We start from the raw sequence: 13,005 nt of genomic DNA, 5'->3' as shown, positions 1-13,005 counted from the left end.
TTTTGCATTATCAAAAAAAAAAGTCCTGTCTGAAAGTGCCGCTCCCCAGACGTGCCGCCCGGGGCGGTCCGCCCCCCTAGCTACGCCACTGTTACGAGGACATAAGAAATAGTTACAGCCATCAAATAGAGTAAGACGATGCTACGGTACCAATTTTTTTTAGCTTTCGTCAAAGCAAAATCATGCAAAAGTTTATCAAATTTAGCCTATCTGTTTAAGTTTGTCACTCTCAATGCACAAAATGCTCAGTGTGGACAACCTTTCTTGAGACATTGTCGATCTCAGTTTATTTTTTATGCTTTTGAACCTTGAGAAAGATCTCTTTCATGAGCACTGAGCAGTTAGTGACCATTAAGCTTACAAGCAGTCTTAATATTGCTTCCACATTAGGAAAGGCAGTGTTAATTTTTTCCTTGCACATAATTTCATAAAGGTCTCCATGGGACAATTCAATTCAATTTATTTTTCTTTGTCAGAATGCAAAAGAAATGATATTGTGATAAAGAAATACAGTAACAAAACTAACAAAAGGAAAAGGTGGCAAAACCTTAATGGTTTAAGACGTGCATGTGTGGTTATATTTTATTTAGCGTAACTTATAAAAATGTGGTAATCTTTGTTTAGATTATTTAAGTATGAGTCAGGGATATCTATAACTACGGGATTGGAAACTCTGTGGAACTGAAAACCATTTTATACACCAGTAGGGTCACTTTTCTTTGTGCGCTACTGTGATAAATAATCACATAAATTGACCTCAAAGGGCAGCAAGTGGTAGGCTAAACGAACAACCAAAAATGTAACAATCAATTCACCTGTAAATTGTAAGGACTGCGCTTGCCTGGTTTGTTTATTTGTTTGTATTCCATTAGTGCAGTCATGTAGTATTTTGCTTGCTGCTTAAAAAATTTCCAGAATGACTATTGGATTTAGTTCTGATGGCATTGTAAACGTATTGGTTTCGTACTGGATTGGTCTCTGTGAACAAGTTGATGATACAACAGCACATTTCACTGATTACTGAACAGTCCTCATTTACTTCTGATCCGATTTGCAGTACACAAAATGCTAAAGAACAACAGTAGGCGGTTTTTGGACTCATTGCATTCATTCATTTAATCTTTTATACATCAATTAAGTTTTAATGTGAGTGTACATTTTGTATTATTATTGTAAAATCGAATTGTGTATATCTTTTAGTGGGTATTGTATTTTGTTAATCTTTCTGTAGTCGTAGTAATGTGATGACCCTACTGATGTATAGCACTGAATAGAGTTTCCAATCCCGTAGTTATAGATATCCCTGGTATGAGTTTAGTTTGTTTATATTTTGAATTAAGATGAAGGCTGTCTAACTGCCTGATGAAATTTCTATCTATCTAATTTATCTAGTTTGGCTATCTGACTCCATTATCTAATTTCCACACAATTGTTATTCGAATTATAATTTTAAGTTATCAGAAGGTGTTCGTATAATGTTGTAGGTCTATAACACAATTTGAATTTAAACAGTACAGAATAATGAAATTACAGGATAGTAAAACATTATCACGAGTTCTCTGCTTGAGCTGGTCCGATTTGATAGAGCTAGAACTCTCGTCAAAGGACGAACAAACCATTTTATTGTGTGCGCTCTTTTTTCTATTTTCTTTGGGAGCACTTGCATGGAAAATTACAGAAACTTTAGTAAAAGGCAGGAAAACTTATATGTTGAAATAATGGATCGCTACACATGAAAGGATCTAATATTGCGGTATATGCATCAATAAATATAGTTAATCACGGCCACCAAACCTAATACTTTAAAATAAGTTGATGAATTAGTTAAGAATCAGTCGCCTCCTCGTTCCTGGAACAACTGGAGCGCCAATTCTTAAAGGAATGAGAACACGACTGAACCCAACATCACAAAAACAAACTAATATACAGTTAGGGTTGCCAGATGTTCACTATTTTAGTGAACAAATCACTATTTTAAGAAAATGTTCACTGTAAACTATTTTGCTAATAGTGATAGTGAACATGTTCACTATTTTGACAATTAATTTTTGTCTACAATTCTGTCAATATATTTTAGCCGAAAGCCATGGATTAACCAGTGACTATACACTTCGGCTGCATAGAGAGTAAAAGCACATGAGTCTGGTGCTTTCAGGAAAAACCCCTAATATGCTACCCCAGTGTAATTTCGCCAAATTCAGGCTTGGCCAGCACGAAGTCCAACAGTGGAGTGTACACGGTACAGTGTACAGCCTAGGTAGCTGACAAACTGAAAGCCACTAGCCTGAGCAACTAACAGCCTTCAAGTTTGGCCCTTTAACTGTTTGTTTATAGACTGTGTAGGCCAGCTACTCAATCATGTGTGATGTGGCTAATAAGTTAAGATCATCGCTGGAAAAGTGGACTAACTTCTTTCAGAAAAAACCTGCACCTAAATTGTTAAAATTTGTCCAGTATGCAATGTCTATCCCTGTATCTAATGCCAATGTTGAGAGAATTTTTAGTGTTATGGGTAACATATGGACAGATGAGCGAAACCAGTGGCGTAGCCAAGGGGGGAGGGGTTACAACCCCCTTTGGCATGCGTGTGACGTCACTATTTTGAGAATGATGCTTTCAGTCTCTATGTCTTTAAAACAAAGTTTGCCTAATTTTAAACGAAACTGCATTAAAAGAACGAGTTTTACCAATACCAAACATTCAAATATCTCAGCCAGGAATTAGCAACAAGAAAACATAGAGACAGCTCTATTACCGAAAAATGCCCAAGAAAACATGATCTTATCCTTTTGCTATGCCACCAAACAGCACCATTTTACAGGAATATTTATACCCATATTTTTTGTTGAAAATGCTCTCAGAATGCACCAAATTCAAAGCCATTTTTTAAAAATTTCTGGGGGAAGCCCCCAGACCTCCCGCCACTGGGTGTCGCCGTCAGCGAAGACGCCGTCGGGCTTTCACAATTTCTGGCTACGCCACTGCTTTGAGGATGCGGTCGCGCGCTTTCAAAATGTTCACTATTTTGAGGAAAAAATCTGGCAACCCTATATACAGTACACAGTTACACACACATATTGAAATTACGTAACGGACTATTAAAACAAGGACTATTTACAGATTTCATACAGAAATAAAGTGTTTGCAGCAACGATATTAAGTAGCCTATATATTGCAGAACAAATACATAATATGGCAGCTCATTATCAAGATAAAATAGTTAAAAAAGCTTTGTTTTTTAAATTACTTTCCTGCGCATGTAAGAGCATAAGATTAAGAAGCATGATGATATAGCAGCGTGTTTTTGGTATTTCTAATAAGAGTTGAATCATCTTTTATAGCGTCAATGAGGGATGGAGTGTTTTTGGTATCGCTAATGAGAGGTGGAGATTCTTTGGTAGTGCCGATGAAGGATGTAGTGTCTGAGTTGTTTCAAGCATCTTTTCCAAACCAACCTAAATAATAATCTTACGAAAAGTCAAGCGATCCTCTGAACGAACATAATAGCTTATAATTATCAGGGAGTAGTTAGATGCAAGCTGGTAGTAACATAGTGATATATTCTTATCTGGCGAATATTAAATTATACAAAATGGTATAGTAGCTTATTCATGGAAGAGTAAAGATAGTAGGCTAATCATCATCCCTATCCGGTCGGGTGTAATATATAAGATATACGTATAGTAAGATATGTTAATGTATAATATAGTAATATATGATATGTAGGATAAATTTACAAAAGTGGCATTTGGAAAGGCATGCTATACCAGGATATGGTGCAACAATCAATAATACAGTCAGATAATTAAAGAGTTACAGCATAGGTTGTTAGAGGTTAATTTTCAAAACGCAAGTGCTTTTTCAAGTTACTGAAAAATATTGAAAAGGTTTCAATTGCAGTGATGGTTTTCGGGAGATGGTTCCACACTTTAACTCCACTAAACTGAATGGATTGTTGAGTCAAGCTTTTGGAGAAGTAGGGGAGGAAAAAGTGATTGTTGCTTCTGGTTGATATTGAGTGCAAATTGTTATTAAGTTGAAATAGAGAATTAAAGCAATGGGGTAAGTGATTGTGTTTGAGTTTGAACATAAATTTTGCAGTTTCTATTGTGTATAGTTCGTCAATTGTGAAGAAATTATGGGATCCAGAGTGATTTGATTCATGTTTTGCAATCATTTTTATAAATTTGTTGCAAATCTTTTGAAGCTTTTTTAAAACAGTTACATGACCATGCTTCCATACACTTATGCAATACCGGAGATTGCTTTCAATTAAGGAATGATAAAGGCAAATCAAATTGTTGGTGTTTAGGTAGGGCTTAACCTTGCAGATAACTCCAAAGTTTTTGCGAAGTTTTTGCAGTAAAGATAGCATGTGGGGTTTCCATGACAAGTCTTCGCTCAGCAAAATGCCCAGAAAACTAATAGTGTTGACACGTTCAATGGGTTGATTGCATATAGACAGTGTGTAAGAGAGGTTTGAAAGTTTATTTGTATTATTGAATAACATGTATTTTGTTTTTTTACATTTAGTGATAACTTATTTGCTGCTAACCAATTTGTTACTCCTGTCATTTCCTCATTCGCCATTTCGAAAAGTTTATCATAATTTTTACTGCAAAAGAATAAATTGGTATCGTCAGCAAACATTATAGATTCAGAGTGCACTAAACATCTCGAAAAATCATTAACATAGATTAAAAATAATAGTGGTCCAAGGATCGATCCTTGTGGTACTCCATAACATATTTCTCTTTTAGCAGACATTGAGTGAGATACTTCTACAACTTGAAATCTGTTTTGTAAGTAACTTCTGAACCAGTCATGGGCTATACCCCTAATACCAAAATAGTAAAGTTTGTTTAGCAGAATGTGGTGAACAAGGAAATAGATTGCTCTTCTGTACCGGTAAGCCCTTGGTTTTGTATTTGTCTCACGTAGCCTACAAATGAAAATGTAGAAGTTCATCAGTAAGTTTCGGGTTAACATCTTCCGGATACGCTTCCTTTAAAAGTTCTACGCCTGGTAGGCTACAATTTCTACCTTAGTTGCTTTCAGATTAGCAAGAAAGAGGAACATTTCTGCAATGTCACTGTAGGCTACACATTAGCTCTTCTTCTTAAACTGGTTTCAAGTGCGTCGAGCATAGGGATAAAGAAATTTATTTTAAACCTTTCCTTTGAAGAGAGTTCCCAGAGTCAGGTGCATTTCTTTGTCTCCTAGTGACAGCTCTGTAGTTAATATTCGGCAAGGTTGCTTTTTCTTGCTGATCAAACTCGTCAAACTCATCTCTGATTTCGCTTAGAAAGTCTACAAGTGAACTGTACAATTCTGCACAAGTAGGCTACTCAATAACAATTCAGATTTCTGAAGGGCTTTGCTTTGCTAATACTTTAGGTAAGGTTTAAACTTGTCAAGTTTTTAAAAAAATTACAAACTTCGAAACCCAATTTCGAGGCCCCTGGACGTTGAGGCCCTAGGCTTCAGCCTGTTTAGCCTATTGGTAAATCCGGTCCTGTGGGTAGGCCTAACTCGGAATGGCCTGTTTCGGCGAGTCCGATTTATTTTCTGCTGGTCGGGATAACTTGGCTTGCAAGCAAAAGTTGTGGAAAAAATCCACTGGCACACTACTGTCCCTGTTCTGGACATTCTCTCAATCTGTTGCAAGAAGTAGGAGTCTTCAGATTTTTTTATAGCCTACTGTGTAGTGCAACAGCTTTATAATTTTTTCTCTGCAAGTGCTAAGCGCTGGGAAATCTTGCTTAAAGCATTAAAAAGCCCGCCGGAAGTGATTTTAAACAATTAGTTCATTCTACAATGACATTCATTGATGTATTCAAATAAACAGTGCAAATAACTTTTTGGTAAGGAATTGAAAATATAAATCGTAGCGCACCATCGAAAAAATTTTTGGGGGGCAGCACTTTTCCTATCTGCCTAGGGCAGCTCTTAGGCTAAATCCGGCCCTGCTAAAGGGAAAAGAAGGGAGTGAGAGGAAGGAGCAGGTCTATAGTGTATAGTTAATGCAGGCAAATTAGCCGGCAAAATAAAAACTTCTTTTCCAAAAAGTCGGCCTCCTGGGAGGAATCTCTGGTTAGGACCCCCAGGGTCAGTTATAATTATTTATAGTGAATAGAACTGCTCCCCAAAGCCCAAACTCAATCTTAGCGCTTGTGAACTAGAGAGAGTGAGAAACCGGACAAGACTGATCGATATACACAGATGACGATGTTAAATCGACATAAGAATGGCCATTTGTTGTCGCGGTAACAAACTAGTGTTATTTCCAGTAGTTTTTTTTAATTTTGAGAGTGGCAGCCCTGATCATGATGTGCTGTCTTCAAGTCCGTCCATGGTCTAACCATAGATATCTTACATATAGATATGCAACTCAGTGGTGCGTAACAATGTTTGAAGGCTAACAGCGTAGCTATGGCTGTATGCATGTACTTCAAACTTGGCACAGCAAAACAACTTTATTTTTAATATATTTTTTTGGTTTTTGTTTAAATAAAACTTTCTTCGTTTTCAAGTTGACGAATGGATTGCTTGTGATGACGTCACATTCCCGTTCCGCATGGACTGCTTTATGGAGATTCTGGCGATTGAAAACAAATCAGTAAGTCTAAGTCACAGACTAACTTTCTGGCAGCTGCATTAAAATCAAGGAATAGCATCAAATCGTAGCATGGACTAGTAAACTACCGTACAGTTCTTTGTTGTTACGGCTTAAGGTTTCCAATAGGCTCGTCTAATTAAGTTACAACCACTTGAGAAGTGTACCTTTTTACAGTAGCTTGGTTGCTGTATTTCAATATAAATAGGCTACGTATGCGAAATTGCTGCATTCCTGGATGTGCTTATTCAAGTGCACACAAACGTTCACTGTTTTCTATAAGACGTCCAGATCTTGGCAGGACTGCAGAAAAAATAAAGCATCGATCCGATTTTAAAAAGTTTATTTTGTCCATACGATATGCAAGCAAGGGTGATAGAATCAAAGAACTTCTTCATAAAGAAACGTGAGCCACAAAGTTGTGAGCTGTATCTTAATGTCGTAGTTCAAGAATTTTTCTCTAGGTAATTTAACTTGCTGTGTGCTAACAGGGCATTAATATGTGAAAAACACTTTGAGGAGAGGGACATAAATCGATCAAACTCATCAGCAGAACTTGTTTGTGGAACTCTTCCTACCAAATTTTTGCCGAAGAAGTGCAGAAGTATAAAGGTATAGGCTACAGTCTGTGATTGCTGTTGATTTTATGCTTTTATATTTAGTTTTGATAAAAAATGCAATGATGCATTACATATAAAATTTGATTTGCTTATGTATGGATATAGGTGCTGCAACGAAAGTCTTCAGTCAAACACAAGGCTTTACCTGTAAGTGTTCGACATTCAACTTTACACAATCTGGAATCTTCTTATTCCAAACTGTCATCTCGGATGCAAGGTAATGCCCTATTCCAAAAAGCTTGCTTGCAATTGTTTATGAAATGAAGCCAATCCCTGATTGAAGCTATCTGATATGTGGGATATTCTAAATAGTATATATATAATATTAATATAGGCTATATAGTGATTCCCCTAACCACGATTTTTTTTCCGAAACACGAAATATTTTTTATCACCCACTGTTTAATTCTGAATATATATATTTTTTGGTGGTAATCCACTTAGCCGCCCTATATAGCTACTTGCGTCTACCTTACAAAACAATTTATTTCAGGCGAAAACTCCATCAACTTTGCAAATACGGACGAAGATCGTGAATTGGGAGCAGGATTTTTGCGGAATTGGAAAAATCCTTAATGCGTAAATGCGCAGTTGGGGAAATTTGTGGATACAACAAATCTTTCAATTGCATGTTTATTTTGGAATAAAGTTGCTTCCATTTGACATGGTTAGCTCCTGCATACCTACCGTACTAATTGAAACCTGAAAAGCGGTTTTGGTCTAATTTTTAGTGCAGAAATAGGGATAGCAATCTTGTTACCTGTGCCATTTCAGTTTTTAAGTTTAAACAAACATTTGCCTGTTTATTTTGAAATTGGTGTTTCGGGTTATTTTACCAAAAATTTGTGGTTAGGGGAATCACCATATACTTTATTTCAGATAGATGGATTCTACATTTTCTTTGTAATAAATCAGAAAAGAAAGCAGAACCTAGCATCAGGTATCAACATCATACATTTTTGTGGTATGGTAAAAGATGAAAACGTTCACAAAGTCAAAACTTGCTTGATACATTCTATTTTGCTATTTTGCTTATTTTGCACTGTGGACATGGTGCTGTAAAACATGTTGTTGTTATTATCATTGCAAATACTTGGGTGATTAGTTATTAGGGTGGGTCGCGAAATGGACTTTTTCACCAATTCGAAAACCTCAAATGGATATGTGAAAATAGGCCCGAAAAAATACTCCATGCCAAATCTGAGCTGATTTGGACCAGAAATAGCTTGCGAAAATGCATTTGAAATTTCCAAAAATATAGACTTTTGGGCGAAAATGGCATTTATTATTTTTTTATCCAAAACTTAAAAACAATTATTCTGTGATCCAATATTGGTGAAATGCATCTCCTTATACATTTTAGATACCACTATACCCTTTTCAAGGTCACAATTCACCTCATGATTATGTTAAAAACTACTTTAAAATGTGAAAAAATTGCTAAATTATGCAATATTGCATCATTCACAAAATTATACTGTAAGAGAGAGGTAGTGTTAATGTAGACTGATTACAATGCTGTCAAAATTAAAGTAACCAGAAAAAATGCATGCTCGATCGTTGGTCCTTCTAGAGAGCTACCCTAGGCACAACTTCCAAAATTTAAGGATATTTTGAAGAAAGTGAATCTCCTTAGGGAAAGATGCCTGGGGATGGGGACGAAGAAGCTGTCCTTTCACAAATAATGTCAGATGTGAAATCAATTAACCTCAAAATCTGTACCAATATTCCATTAATTCCAGACAAGACTATGAAAACCAAATTGGTTAGGCTCCTCAAAGAATATGAAAATCTCAAAAGAAACCATGTCACCAAGAAAAAACGGACTAACTTTACTTCAAAAGGACACAATTGTGGATGTGATATAAAAGCTCATATCAAATGCAAGTGCCCAAAAGAGGATCAAATACCATTGATTGATCTGCATTTTGTGTGGGATAAGCGGTTAAGGGATAGTGGTCGCTCAAGTTCTCAAATTCAAAGTGTCGATCCAACTGGAACTGCAGCACTAAGAGAGCAAGTACGGAAACAAGCAAAGAAAGGATCTAGATCCGCAGCTGCACATTTGCCAGTGACATTCAGGGAGACTACTAATACTGATGATACCGATGACTCGTCGTCAATTGTTTCCTCTGTTACGTCTTCATTTAGGGATGTTGTTGCTGATACGCCAGAACTGTCAATGTCGAAAACGTATCAAGTTCTCGATTGGCTTCACAAAAGATTTTTGAAAATACTGTACGCGAAAGTGAAAGATATGGTGTGTCCATTCGAGCAACAGCAGTGATATGTACCGCTCTCTTAGTTGATATCGGCATCGTTACGGAAGATGATACTTCACAAATAATTGATAAGAGTAAAATCCAAAGAGATAAGGAATATCTTAGAAATGAAAATGTGGATTGCAATTCCATCGCAGTGTGCCCGGCTTTGGTCCAGGATGTGTATTTTGATGGCCGTAAAGATCAAACACTTGTTCCATGACCAGGAAGCAGCGGCAAGCACGTGGCCAAAGAAGAACATTATTCTGTAGTGAAACAGCCTGGTGGCAGGTACCTAACTCACTTCACTCCTCAAAGCGGACAGAGTAAGGACATTCAGCCATTCTTATCGGCTGCCCTAAAAGAAAAAAAAATTGGCTGACCAGTTTGAAGTTCATCAGATGTGACTCAACAAATGTTAACGTTGAAATGTATGGCGGGGTTATCGCATTATAAGAAAAGCATTTGGACCATCGGCTTGTCTGGCTGATATGTATGCTGCATATGAATGAGTTTCCATTCCGGCATCTTTTTATCAAACTTGATGGAGAAACTACCGGTGATAGGTCAATCAAAGGACCTATTGGGCAGCTTTGTAAGTCTGCTGAATAGCCTACCTACCTATCGATATCAATTCCAACCGATCGAGAATGCCCCACCTATCCGAGAGCTACCTCAAGATATTGTCTATGATTTATCGGATGATCAACAGTATCTGTATGATGTTTATGCAGCTATTCGAATGGATCTGTACCAGCCCGACTAGAGAGCATCAATATCTGCCCCTTAAACCATGCTCGATGGTTGACTTTGGCTTCCAGAGTTTGCCGGTTGTACGTTAGTGAACATGGTCGTGTTGGAAATGTGAAGGCCAACCTTGAGGCACTAGGGAGGGCCAAATTCTGTCGAAGCTTAATTCAAGAGCCATTCATCCAATATCTGATTCGAAGAAGGATTTCATTTCATTCGTGCACCAAAGTGGCAGTTATGATGGAGCAACCATTGATGAATGAATTGACTGACTGCAGCCGAACTGCTTTCATAGATGCTTTTGCATAATATGTTTCTATGTAATTCAGCTTGAATGGTACAAAACTTCGAACAATTGAGAAAATGCTTTAAATGTGTGCTGCAATAAAGAATTTAATCAATTACTTTTAGCCTATACACACTATTATACAGTATAATACACTGCAGTACACAATACACGTTATTTCAATAGAATTCGTTATCATGCATATTTGGCGTTTTTTTCACATTTTCAAACAAGTAGTTTTGAGACATAATCCTAGTTGAATTGACCTTTAAAGGAGTACAATGACATCTAAATTGTATAAGGGCATGCATTTCATCAATATAGTGTGACAGAATTTTTTTTTTTCAAGTTCTGGAGAAAAAATGGTAAACGGCATTTTTCCCGAAAAATCAGGATTTTATGGAAATTTCAAATGCATTTTCGCAAGCCATTCCTAGACCAAATGAGCTCAGATTTGGCATGGAGTGTTTTTTTGGGCCTATTTTCAAATAACCATTTGAGGTTTTCGATTTGGTAAAAAAGTCCATTTCGCGACCCACCCTATTAGTTATGGTTTGATACAATTAACTTCCATATGGAACCTAACTGCTTGGTTACTGACTTACTGATAAGCATATTTTTCCGCAGTGTGTCAATTAATGAAAATCTTGAGACAAAGTATGTGGCATACAGTGGTTGGAGATGTCCAGATTTGACTCAGTTGAACACAGATTTATGTCGCTCCACATTATTTGAATATCTTAGTAAGTGGCTACTCACAAGCACTGGTTCCAAAAAAAATCTACCTGCTTGATTTAGCAATTATTTCTGTCAATGATGGGTAGCATGTGTGCATCTGAAATTGATACAGCTTTGGCTGCTAAGCCAGATATGTTCTTGAGCAACAGTCATGTTTACTCTGATAGAAATTTTATAAAAAATATTATTTTATCATGACTTATTATTTCATTGACTGTGTTGTAAAAAGCGCTATGAACTTCCTACTACTACTTCAACATTAACTTGGCAAACAAGCATTACAAGTCTACTGTACTCTTATGTTTAGTTGAAACTTGTTTCTTTGTTTAGAAAGAAGTATCCGCTCATCCTGGTGAGGAAAAGCGAGTGCTTGCTAAATCAACCTTTTAAGAGTTAATCTTTACTACCCTGAACATGGTTGCATTGTGCAAGCACTTGCTTAATCGTGGATACGAATATGTTTCCATGCGAATCCGTATTCAAGACGTGCTGGAGGCAACGTTTGGTAATCTGGTAAGTGGTAAGCAATTTTGTCCGCCCCGTTAGCTCAGTGGTTACGCGCCCGGCTCAAGACTGCGCCTCGCTGGTTCGACTCACCGGGTGTGCGTTTGATCAACGCATTTCAGCACTGCTCTCTATTCAGCGGCACTTAGTGAATGGAATATTTCCCCGGCAACAAGACTTCAACAATCGGAAAACTTCACTCTGCCAATCTCGGTAACTGGCCCTGCGTCAACAGCCTCTACAAGTATGCGAAACTACCAGGAATAACCTATCAAGGCTTTGTCAGTCCGAGGATAAAGATTCAAAAACCAAGCAAACCAATTTTCTATGGAAACATTCGGCACTTTCCAAATTGATACGACACATGAGTTTTGTTTTATTCACAGAGAGCATCAAACCGACGATGCAGTAATCCCGACATCAATCAAGTAACTAGTAATATCACTGCTTTATCTCATCGAAATGGGTAAAGCAAATTCACGGTGGAAACACCACTTTCGGCAAGAAGAACGCGTGGACTGAGGTTTGCAACGAACCTTTAAAAAGAAGAAAAGCGATGAACACTCAAAACAGCACTGAACTCCAAAAATGAAACAATTACATTGTGTCACAAAAAAATGTGGCATATCATCATCATAATCCATCGTCGGTTTGTTCCCCACTAGTGGGGGTGGCCGATTGTTTCCGCGCAGCAATTGTTTTTATCCCTTTTCTCCATTTCACCCTGTCCCTTGCATCTTCCTCTTTCAGTCCGATTTTTTAAAATTCATCCTTCACTTGTTGTTTCCACGTTCTTCTTGGACGACCGCGTTTCCTCTTCCCATCCACCTTTAGATCTAGTGCCTTTCTAAGAAAACTTCCTTCCTCCCTCATCACATGTCCATACCATCTTACTCCATTTGCCCTTGCCATTTGGTCTATGGTCTCTCTCATCTCTAGCATATCCAACAATTCTTCAGTCCTTTTTTCCCTTCTCGTTTTCACCCCACACATTGTTCTCACCATTGACCTTTCCGTTCTTCTCAGGATTGCCAGTTCACTCTCTGTCATGTACCATATGTACCCATGTCTCGCTACCATATAGCATTGCAGGCCGCACACAGCTCCGATATACTTTTCCTTTCATCCATCGGGAACTGATATATGAATATCCATTCCAGATTTAATTTTGGCGGCTTACCTGTTTCTCTTACATCTATTCCTGACACGCAAGTTGTTTCTTTGGAATCT

At 37.5% G+C, this 13,005-nt stretch overlaps 1 protein-coding gene across 6 annotated transcripts; it reads left to right on the top strand.

Moving 5' to 3' along the window:
• Positions 1–838: 838 nt before the first annotated feature.
• Positions 839–11,766, top strand: LOC145768553 (uncharacterized). Of its 6 annotated transcripts, none has more exons than XM_082580069.1 (9): positions 839–1,146; positions 3,901–4,062; positions 4,764–4,908; positions 5,526–6,619; positions 7,108–7,228; positions 7,342–7,453; positions 8,116–8,176; positions 11,161–11,276; positions 11,602–11,766. In XM_082580069.1, exons 4-9 carry the CDS (start codon positions 6,441–6,443, stop codon positions 11,625–11,627), a joined length of 615 nt encoding a protein of 204 aa, XP_082436195.1. In that variant the 5' UTR covers positions 839–1,146; positions 3,901–4,062; positions 4,764–4,908; positions 5,526–6,440; the 3' UTR covers positions 11,628–11,766. The 6 variants fall into 6 exon arrangements, with proteins under 6 accessions (XP_082436195.1, XP_082436196.1, XP_082436199.1 ...); XM_082580070.1 differs by lacking the exon at positions 839–1,146 and adding an exon at positions 1,581–1,753; XM_082580073.1 differs by lacking the exons at positions 839–1,146; positions 4,764–4,908 and having other exon boundaries at positions 2,903–4,062; positions 6,534–6,619.
• The last annotated feature ends 1,239 nt before the right edge of the window (positions 11,767–13,005 follow it).

The sequence above is a fragment of the Aplidium turbinatum genome, chromosome 4, assembly GCF_918807975.1.
Source record: "Aplidium turbinatum chromosome 4, kaAplTurb1.1, whole genome shotgun sequence".
NCBI classification, from domain to species: Eukaryota; Metazoa; Chordata; class Ascidiacea; order Aplousobranchia; family Polyclinidae; genus Aplidium; species Aplidium turbinatum.
The sequence above is the reverse complement of the archived record's forward strand: the minus strand, read 5'-3'. Positions and strand labels throughout refer to the sequence as shown.

What these genes read in the sequence shown, in the direction of transcription:
- LOC145768553 (XM_082580069.1), top strand. Translation starts at nt 6,441, where the DNA reads ATGCATGTACTTCAAACTTGGCACAGCAAAACAACTTTATTTTTAATA. An exon ending in TGGCGATTGAAAACAAATCA is followed by an intron (nt 6,620 to 7,107) that starts GTAAGTCTAAGT and finishes GTGTGCTAACAG; the next exon opens with GGCATTAATATGTGAAAAAC. An exon ending in ACTGTCATCTCGGATGCAAG is followed by an intron (nt 7,454 to 8,115) that starts GTAATGCCCTAT and finishes ACTTTATTTCAG; the next exon opens with ATAGATGGATTCTACATTTT.